This window comes from Orycteropus afer, unplaced genomic scaffold, assembly GCF_000298275.1.
Source record: "Orycteropus afer afer isolate SDZICR_OR568_19922 unplaced genomic scaffold, OryAfe1.0 scaffold00111, whole genome shotgun sequence".
Lineage (NCBI taxonomy): Eukaryota > Metazoa > Chordata > Mammalia > Tubulidentata > Orycteropodidae > Orycteropus > Orycteropus afer.
In genome coordinates this window covers 6415755-6427213 of record NW_006921698.1, presented here as the reverse complement: position 1 = coordinate 6427213, position 11459 = coordinate 6415755, and the positions used below count along the sequence as shown (strand labels likewise).

At 39.6% G+C, this 11459-nt stretch overlaps 1 protein-coding gene across 1 annotated transcript in view; it reads right to left on the bottom strand.

Moving 5' to 3' along the window:
- KLHDC1 (kelch domain containing 1) overlaps positions 1–8042 on the bottom strand; it is a 79517-nt gene extending 71475 nt beyond the window's left edge. The window contains exon 1 of the mRNA XM_007943678.2: positions 7947–8042. Within this exon, the coding sequence (XP_007941869.1) occupies positions 7947–8042 (96 nt within the window). The remainder of the gene's footprint in view (positions 1–7946) is intronic.
- Between the last annotated feature and the right edge of the window lie 3417 nt (positions 8043–11459).

Below are 11459 nucleotides of genomic sequence, written 5' to 3'. Positions count from 1 at the left end.
GAAGTATCATGTCACATTCATTGGCTTGGCAAAAAAAAATTCAGGCCAGATAATACCAAATGTTGGCAATGATATGGAGCAATGATACAAATATTCTGGCAACAGTCTGACAGTTCCAAGCCAATTGGAAGATGTGCATACTCAGTGACCCAGCACCCCATTCCTTGGTATATGTCCTAGAAAAACTTGTGTGTATGTTCAACAGAACACATGTGTAGGAATGTTCCTTGCAGCATTGTTTATAATAGTAAAAAATAGTAACATTGAAATATTCAGCAATAGTGCAATGGATAAACTGCAGTAAATGCATGCAATAGCATATACAAGACACATATCAAATAAATGAGTCCTGGCATGATTTTCAAAATATTTTAACAACTGGACAACACAGGAACTGTCCAGTTAGGATGGACGCTGAGTAAAAACAGGTATAGCCATAAGAGTGTATACCAGGTGAATACAAGCAATATAAGAATCTCAAAGACATAATGCTGACCAAAAGAATTAAGTCACACACAATAAAATACATACTATGATTCCAAAATACTATGTTGCTCAGAGGTAGGTACATGTAAAAATGATTAATAAAATATTCAAGATAGTGGTAATGTGTGTGTTGAGGGGAGGATGTAATCAGTAAAGGGTACACAGGAAGATTCTAAAGTACTGGATATAGCCAATGTCTTAATCTGAGAGGTAAAAAGATAAAGTGTTCACCTTTAAATGGTACTTGTTTCACATATTCTTTTGTACCTCTATTTCAAATTCTTAAATTAAGAAAATAAAATTTTAAGAAACGAATTATTAAGTAGCTAAGAAAATCATTAGGAGGAATGGAGAACCAGCCTCCGATCCATGTAACAAGGAGCAAGGTCTGAAATGACGACACAGAATGGGTCAGGTTTGGGTAAGGTTAACTGTTGCAGTCACTGGTGAGCATCAGACTGCAGTTAGCAGCACCTACAAGGGGTGTGATCTTCCTACAAAAGTCAGGGAGCTTCATGATCATTAGCCATCAGAGAGAGGCAAATCAAAACAACGAGATACTATCTTGCCCCAGCACTAGCAGCAAAGTTCAACAAGACAGAAAATAACAAATGCTGGTGAGGATGCAGAGAGATTGGGACTCTCATACACTGCTGGTGGGACTGTAAAATGGTAACCACTGTGGAAAGCAGTATGGCAATTCCTTAAAAAGTTGGATATAGAAATACCATTTGATCCTGCCATTCCATTACTAGATATATATCCTAAAGAAGTGAGAGCCACGACAAGAACAGACATATGCACACCCATGTTCATCGCAGCACTACTTACAATAGCCAAAAGATGGAAACAACCTAGGTGTCCATCAACTAAGGAATGGATATCCAAACTATGGTCATACATACAACGGAATACTATGCAACCCTAAAGAATAATGTAGAATCTGCAAAACACCGTACAATGTGGATGAACTTGAAGGACATTAGGCTGAGTGAAATAAGTCAATCACAGAAGGACAAATATCGTATTAGTCTGTTATTGTAAAAGTCAAGGAACAGTTTATTATATACAGAAGGAAGTTTTCTTTGTTGGTTACCAGGGGTGGGAAGGGAGAGGAGGGAACACTGTTAGATAGGTAGAGTAAGTATTGATTTGGTGAAGAGAAGGGCAATGTACAAAATGTGAGTGATCAACATGGTGGCATTGAGGAAAAGGAAGACATAGAGAGGTACACAGGAGGTGCAGACAATAAAGACGAACCCTTTTGCACATACAGTACTGCATTGTCAGTGAAGACAAACATGGGTATACAGGTGGATAGATGGGTGGACAGGTTGAACTATTAGGTGTGTCTATGCAGCAAGGAGTGTGCCCAAGACCATGTATAGAGTTGGCAGACAATGGTTCTACACATGTATTTGTATGTTAAGAACTCCCAGGGGTATAGTAGAGCTGACAGAAGACAAGGTTGTAGTCACTTCTTGCCAGCTACCCAAAGGGAGCAAGTAGTTGAACCTGTGGGCTTGGGACCATAGTTGCAGGGGACATCATCAAGCTCAACTGGCATAACATACTACACAAAATATTGTTCCACATCCTACTTTGGAGAGTAGCGACTGGGATCTTAAAGGTTTGCAAGCAGCCATCTAGATGCAACAATGGGTCTCTCCTCATCCAGAGCAAAGAAGAACAAAGGAAACCAAAGATTCACGGAAACAATTAGTTCTCATGACTGATACACCATGCGATCCTTGGCCTATATGACTATGAGGCCAGAAGAACTAGATGGTGCCTGGCTACCACTGTCAACCACCCGGAGGGGGAATCTAAGGAGGAGATCCTGGACAGAGAGGGAGAACGATGTGGAACAAAACTCAAAATCATTTGAAAAAAAAAGGGGGGGGGAACCAGGTTTGCTGGTCAATAGAGCCTGGTGGAACCAGTGAGACTATGGTCCCTAGCTGCCCTTCAGGTCTGGAATTGAACCCATACCTGTGGCTTCCAGCCAAAAAAAAAAGACAGGCATATGAGTTGAACACGTACCTGAGGTAGATATATTCCTTGGAGAGAATAATCATGGGAGAAAGAAGGGCTGCTTATGCACAGGGAGACAGTTCAGAGGGCAGGAGTGCATAGAGGGATGGACACAGGGAAGAGGTAACTATCGGGAAGAAGTGGGAGGGGAGCTGTTGCATTGAGGTAAACTGTAGTCATTGTCATGAGACACATGTGTGTGAACTGCTGTATGGAAAGTGAATTTGCTCTGTAAACTTTCACCCAAATCACACACGCACACACACAAAAAAGTCAGGGAGCTTGATTTTCCTACAAACTCTATTGTAGGCTGAAAAGGAAACCCCTGCTGGTCCTGCTTTTTTTTTTAAAGTTTTACTCCTGAGTCTAAACCCAACACAGATTCATCTCATCAACAGGTCACTTGCCTATAACTTACCCACAAGTAAGGATAGAAAAATGAGTACCTGACTTTCAGGTTCTTTTTAATGAGTACCTACTGCGAGCTATGGTAGCATAGTGGCTGAGGCACTTGACTGCTAACCAGAAGGCTGGCGGTTCAAACCCACCAGTCACTCCCCGGAAGGAAGATGGGGCAATCTACTTCCGTAGTGATACTGCCTTGGAAACCGAAAAAGGGGTCGCTATGAGTCGGGTTCGACTCGACAGCACATAACAACAACAACAAACAACACTGTGAGCTATATGTAATTTCCCTCAGGGGCACAAGCAGTTTGTGCTGGACTACTAACCAAAAGGTTGGTGATTTGAATCCAACCAGCAGTGCAGGCAAACTACTTCTGTAAGATATTCTTACAGAAGTAGTTTGCCTGCAGTGCTGGTACATACAGCCCTATAGAGTACACATCTACTTGGATACACTTGGGGTTGCCATGATTCAGTATCGACTCAATGGATTTTTGTTATTTATAAGCTATATCCAGTACTAGACACTAGGGATATAACAGGCAACAGAAAAAGAACAAAATTCCTATTTTGTAGAATTTATATTCTATGTGGGCAGGCGAGAAAGGGAAAGTCAAACAATTTAAATAAATAACCCTAAGAGACTCACTCTGTGGGGAATACCACAAAAAGAGGAATGAGGTTCAGATACTAGTGTTTAAAAATAATAAATGCCTTCCAAATCATAGGTGGTCTATGTGACCACCTATGAATACACAAAATGTAACTATTATATGAAGGAAGGTGCCTGGGTGGCACAAGAAGTTTGTACTAGACTACTAATCTAAAACTAGAGGTTTGAACCCACCCTGTGGTACAGCAAAAGAAAGACCTGGCAATCCGGGTGGGTTCAGACAACCAAACTTTCAGTTGGCAGCTGAGCACTTAACCACTGTGCCACCAGCCAAGAAACCCCTATGGAATACTCTGTAACACATGGGGTCATTATGAGTCAGAATTGACTCCAAGGCAACAGGTTTGGGATATTTTGGTTTATTAGGCTTTTGATACATATTGCTACATTTTCACTCAAAAGATTACACTAATTGGTTAACATTACTAGGTTATGAGTATTTATTTCCCCATGCTCTTCCCCAAAATTCTTTATGATCTATGCAAACATAAGAAAAATAACATTCTTGTTTTAAACTGGTTTTATTTGATTCATATTATAGTTCTTATTTTGTAAGTTGTGCATATCCATTGTTTTTTTCAGTGGGGATACAAGTAGTTCCCTGACTTATGATATACTGGAGTTATGACAAACTGCACTTATGATTATCTTTTTTTGGGGGGGGGTAGTACATCTTATCATTAGTCATACGGTTAGTTATACGTACTACATACAGTGTTGTAGCACATAATTTGCTGATGTTATTCTCAGATGTTTACTCGCAGATGTTCAATGTTACGATCTATACTGGTAATAAAAAGCAGTAATAATGAAAACTTTTAAAAATGAGGTATTTTACCTGTGTCAGAACCAACTTACTTCAGTCATCAAAACAGAAACCCATCACTGTAAGTCAGGAACTATCTTTATTTTTTATAGTAGCTTTGTCCATCATGTATGTTGCAAATATTTTTCCAGTTTGCCTTTTGCCTGTTCATTTTATTTACTGTGTCTACAAATCAGTTTTAATTTTTTTAAGAGTATTATATCATTCTTTTCCTTTACAGTTTTTCCCCAAGATTTTTCTTTAAAAAATTCATTTTTTCTTCCCCAAGATTTTACAATAGTGGATTATATTTTCTTCTGGTTGTACAGTTTAAGTTCTTTATATTTAACACTTCAATTCTAAGACTCTAATATCATTTCTCTCCAACTATGCTTGTTCTGTGTCTGTAATTATTTTTCTATTATGCTGCTTCTACTTGCATCAGGACTACTGATTTAATTATTATAGTACTATGATACCATATTTTATTATCTGGCACCCTAAGTCTCTCAACTTCATTCCTTTCCATCATTTTCTAAATTGAATGGATCCCCCTGCTCTTTAAGTTCATATCCATAAGAGACATATATACTTAAGTACACTTACACAGGTACTGTCTATAAAGAAAGTTCAGAACAAATTGTATTAATATCAAGTGTTTTGCAGAGATAGAACTGTTTATATGATTAAAACCATAAGAGGAAAGCATATCATCTATAAAACATGCTGTGCCTTTCTTCCAAAATTTAGAAAAACTCACAGCTTTTAAATGTTCCTGGTAGCAGCACTAAATTTGGAATGAATTTCAATAATATGGAAAATATATGTAAAAATTAAGAACAAAAAAATATGATGATACCAATTAGAATATACCACTTACTTTTTTGGCACTCCCTCTCTTACCTCTAGTGATAGAGTTGTTTTCAGATACAATGACCTGTAGAATACATTCAACAATTAGGCAGTAAGTAATTTAGACAGGTATCTGTGGGCTGTTAGAAATTTAGGATGTATGTTTGTCGATTTTAACACACGTGTTAAAGAGGAAAACTGTACGTGGAACCTGCACTCTAGGATCATCTATTATTCTTAACTACTGAAATACCTTCAGATTTCAGGGCCTTTTAGATATCTTTTGTTCAGAAAGATCTGAGTAAGACAATTGTTGGAAGGATTCTACTTTTTCTCATGATATAACATGTCTTCTTTTTTCACTTCCTATTCTCCCCTTCTTTCCTCTTACGTCTTAAGTGTTGTTTAATGACTGATGATTCCAACAGCAGACTCAGGATCTGGAGTCCCTGAATGGTGAAAACAATTAATGCACTTACTTGTTACTAACTTAAAGGCTGCAGGTTTGAGTTCACCCTGAGATATCTCAGAAGAAAAGCCCAATGATCTACTTCCAGAACAAAAGCCATTGAAAACTCTATGGAGCACAATTCTACTCTGACATATATGGGACCACTGTGAGTAAGAATCAGCTCCACCACAATTGGTTATACTTAAGATCTAAAACTGTGCTAAATGTCATGAACAAAATGGGTATGAACTGCTGTATGGAAAATAAATTTGCTCCGTAAACTTTCACCTAAATCACAATAAACATTTTTTAAAAAATAAAAATAATAAAGCAAACCCTTAAAAAAAAAAGACAAGGCTTACTGATCTGATGGTAGAACCCTTGAGACTATGGCCCCTAGTCCTCTTCAGGCCTTGTGTTAAACTCCTAGGGCTCCAGGCAAACAGTAGACAGGTGCATAAGGTGAACATTTACATCAGGTAGGTACACTCCTTAGAACAGTCAACCATGGGAGAACCGAAGGGCACACAGAGACATTTGCACAAGGAGACAGATCAGAGGGCAGGAAGGCATAGGAAAGAAGGTCACAGGGAAAAAGGTAACCACAGAGAGGAATGGAAAGAGAGCTGTTACGTTATGGGAATGGCAATCAGTGTTATGAAACAACATGTGTATGAACTGTTGTATGGAAAATGAATTAGCTCTGTAAACTCTCACTCAACTCACAATTTAAGAAAAAAATAACTCAGACATTCTATTTATGGATCCAAAGGAAATCATGTATGTCACCAGATATATTACAGATAACTATTTTAAGTGAAAATTTTTTTCTTCACTTAACTTTTATAATACCAAGAATCAATATAGTGGATGAAGTTTGATACCTTTAAACCTTTTAAGTGGCAAAGCTCAAGCCAATCAAAATATTTCTTCTGCATACAAAAATCATTATGTTTATCCTACTTTTGTCAAGAATAAATGGTAGAAATATTAAACATTAAGAAAGTGTAATCACCCAATAACTATTAGCTAATCACAGAAAAAAAAAAAAAAAAGTGTTATGGAAATCCTATATACCTAGATTGTAATCTGCTGCCCTTGAGGTCAAAGGGCCATTAAACTTATTTACTCTCATTGACTCAGTGCCCTTATTTATAAAACTGGGGTAATAGCTACTTTACAGGGTTAGTGTAAGGATTATATGATTAGAGATATAGAGCTCCTAGCACACAGGAGATATAGTAGGCACTCAAACGTTAGTTTTAACTTTCCCATCTCATACTGCTCCGCATTAAAAGCAAGCAAATTAACCAACAACAAAAACCCAACCTGTATGTAATGAATTATTTGACATAGGCAGTATGTACTTTATTTCAGTGAGAGATTCAGTCATGTGACAGATCTGTTTTATAACAGTAGGGAGACAGCTAGAAGACCTAGGTTCTACTTACAGTACAACTTCCAAATGACTTTTTTTTCACCTGTAAACTAAGGGAGTTGGCATATATTAACTTCTTTCTAACTTTAGGATCTCGTGATTATACAAACCACACACACACACACACACACACACATTCAAGCCTCCCTTGCAATAAGAATTTCTAGCATAATACGTTTTAGCATACAGTTGCTACTATGGATGTATATTCGGAAGGAAGGTTGGGCAGTCTACTTCCGTAGTGATACTGCCTCAGTCCGATTCGATGACATATAACAACAACATGGATGTATATATACCTGGTTCGTGACTCAGGGGGAAAAAAAATCGTAATTACCCATTAATAAAGGAACGCCACTAAAAACTGTTTAGAAATATTTAGTGATTTCGCTCTTTTATTTAGAACAACGCCGTGGGAAATAATAAAATAAAGCACGGCATGCTTGGTGTGCTTACGTCTGCGCCAGTATTTAAAAGACGATAATTAATCGCGCAGTAACTGATCTTTGATTGGGCAAGGCGGAATACAACAGCTTTTGAGGAGAGGAGAAGGGAAAAGGCTGGGAACCTGGCTTCGAAAGATTACTAGTAGAAGTAGCGGCGTGACTGTGTCAAGCCCTAGTACGACTGGGAGAAGGGCCGACAGCCGAGATGCAGGATGCGAGAGGCTCCCGGCACAATGTGCAAGGCCCCCGGCCAGCCTCCGCCTCCGGCCGGCGGAGGGCTAGCGCAGGTCGTCCGCTCCCGCCAAGGGGCCGGACCGGCTGCGAGCGCGTCTGGCCGCCGCGCCTCTTCCCCTTACCACATAGCCCCCCCACACGTAGAGGAAGTTTCCGTCCACCACGGCGCAGTGGCCGCTGCGCTCCTCGGCCACACAGAACAGCTGCGAGTCTGCCATCCGCCCCGTCGCTGGGCCCTACCGCTCGGCGCGCCGCGGCCCCTGCCCACCGAACGGCCTCGCCTCCGGTCCCGACTCCACGCACGAACGGAACGCGTCGAGGGTCTAGATTGGTGGGAAGGCGGAAACGGTGCGTGTGCGCCACCCTGCTGCCTGCTTCGGAACCTAAGCCAAGGGCGGCGATGCCAGTTGAGGGATGCTTTGGTTCTTAGTAGTGAGGAAAGAGCCTTGGCTTCTCCATATCTCTGCTACTCCATATTTCTTCTCACTTGAGACTGTGTTGTTTAGGGCAGTACAGCCTAACTCTATCTCTTGTGATAAATGGATTTCTGGTCCGTGGGGTTGGTGGTGCTTTTTTAGTGGTGGTTTGATTTTCCATTTCACCCCATTAGATATAATTATCCATAAGAATAGAATGTGTGTGTGTGTGTGTGAGACAAGAGAGAGAAAGAGAGAGAGAGAGATTAGGAAATAGTTTATTTTCTAAAACCGAGACTGAGAAACTACGACCTGTATGCTTAATCTGGCCCACTACCTGTTTTTGTAGGGCTCACAAGAAAAATAATAATTTTCACATTTTTAAATACTTGGGAAAAAACGATATTGTGACGTGTGAAGATTATTTAAATTCAAAATTCATTATCTATAACAGTTTTGTTGGAACTCAGCACTGTGATTGGTTAAGTATTGTCTATGGCTGCTTTTCAGCCACTCCTCGGAAGGAAGGTTGGGCAATCCTACTTCCGTAGTGATACTGCCTCGGAAACCCAAGGAGGGGTCGCTATGAGTCGGGGCGACTCGACGGCAAACAACAACAACAACAACATGGCTGCTTTTACACTACAGCAACTAAGTAGGTAGAGTCGAGTAGTTGCAAGAAATCATCTTGTTTACAGTGTTACCGAAGTCAAAACTATGTGCAGGCAGGAAAATAAACTTCTTGGAGATTGTGGTTGCCACTACTCAGAGCAAGTTAACTCATTAATTTATTCAGTGTACGTTTATTGAATACCTGTTTTCTGCATATAGATGATACTGAGGCTGGTACCAAGTACATTTAAAAAACTAAAACAGCCATTGGGTTGATTTCGACTCATAGTGATCTTCTAGCATGGAGTAGAACTGCCCCATAGTATTTCCAAGGCTATAAATCTTTACGGAAGCAGACTCCCCCATCTTTCTCCCCTGGAGCAGTTCCAATCAAAGACCTTTTGTTTAGCAGCCAAATGCTTTAACCACTGTGCCTAGAGCTGCTTTCGAGCTTTCGTATACAAACCCAAACAAAACAAAACCACTGTTAACAAATTGATTCAACAAACCCACTGCCATCCAGTTGATTCCGATGCATAGTGACCCCCATTGAGTTTGCAAGGCTGTAAATCTCCATGGAAAGCAGACTGACTCATCTTTCTTCCACAGAGGGGCTGGTGAGTTTGAACTAACCACCCTTGGTTACCAGCCCAATGTTTTAAACACTGTGCCACCAGAGCTCCTCTCCTATACATAAAAACCAAAAGGCAAACTCACTGCCATTGAGTTGATTCTGATTCACAGCGACCCCCTTTGGGTTTCCGGGGCAGTAAATCCTTACAGAAGTAGACTGCCAAGTCTTCATTCCACAGAGTGGCTGGGGGGCTTGAACCACCAGCCTTTTGGTTAGCAGCCAAATGCTTTAGGGACTATGCCACCAGAGTTCCTTCTCCTATACATGATAGATCCTAAGTATCTGTTGACTAGATGACTAAATAATGTGAATTTTAAGATGAGTAAGATATAATTCTACCACAAGGGGCTCAAAGTTCATTTAGAGAGAAAAATTTATAAATGAAAAAGGGCAATGTAGACTTTTTAAGTTGTACAGTAGAAGTATTGACAAAAAACAGCAGAAAAACAGAAAGAAAAGATGCAAGCCACAGGGAAGGAAGTGCACAAGGAGAAACAGGAGTTTTCCTTACAAATTGAAGAATGCAATCTGTAGGTGATACTTGGGGATGATGCAAATATCCTGTTCCCTGAAGCACTTTCACCTAAAGTTTCTCACATTTTGTATCTTTATCCCTACACGCTACTTTACCACTCATAGGTAATCATTTGTATTGGTTTCTTGATTAACCTTCTACCAGTTAAGCAAATCTTTTTTTCTTATTTCCTCTCCTTTCTCACATAAAAGTTCAAAAATTTTTACAGTTTTTTTGTCCTTAAAATATATCTCACTAAAAATACACAGAGAATTTTGTAAAAAAAAAAAAAAAATCGCTGGAACTAAGTATTTTCTTTGTATTCATTTGTTATCAATTTAACATAGGTGCATTTAAGTATATTTCAATTTGAAGTTTACCTTTTCATTTCTACTCGAATTTTTTGAGAATGTAAAACATACATATGCAGCCACCTATCACCTGTCCACCTCCATCAGTGGAGCTTTGCATGTTGCTATGATACTGAACACCCTGTGGCTCACAATGGTTAGATCGGCAACAGATCCTGAGGGTGATGCAGGACCAGGGACCATTTTGTTAAGTTGTGAGTGGTGTTGCCATAAGTCAGGGGTGACTGGAAGGCACACATGAATCAACAGGCAAAAGTATAAAAAGTCTCACTTTTATCCCTGTCCTTTTTCCTTGTTTTTAAATGCAAAAACTGTGAAACATATGTATATATTCTTTTTTTCTTCTCATCCCCCCATTTTTTTTAAGTTAAGACATATACCCTAGATATCACTGCACATCTGTGCATAGAAATTGTCCCCATGTTTTGTAAGACTGCATGTATGATGTATTTAACTCATTGGATAAAGAATTTTGAAGAGTGAGTCCATTAGCTGGAGTCAGACTAACTGAGTTCAAATCCTGATTCACCATTTATTGGAAATGTCTTCTTAAGCAAGCCATTTATCATCTTTGCGTCTCCATTTCCAAAAAAATAAAAAATAAAAAAACCTACTGCTGTGATCTGACTCATAGCAACCCCTCCTTGGGTTTCCAAGACAGTATCACTATGGAAGTAGATCGCCCAACCTTCCTTCCCAGGAGTGGCTGGTGGGTTTGAACCAGCAGCCTTCTGGTTAGCAGTCAAATGCCTTAGGCACTACGCCACCAGAGCTCCTTGTGTCTCCATTCACTTATCTGTAAAATAAGGATGTGGAAAACACAGCACCGACCATGTATCAACTAATAAATTTAAAGTGCTTATGATAGTGCTTGGCACATAACAAAAGACAGAACTCAATGTCATCCAGTTGATTCTGACTTATAGTGACCACCATTGAGTTTAAAGAGGAATGGCGTGCATTCATCATCACAAAGGATGTTTCAAGATCTGTCCTGAAATACAATGCTGTCAGTGATAGGATAATATTCATACGCCTACAAGGAAGACCCGTTAATACGACTATTATTCAAATTTATGCACCAACCA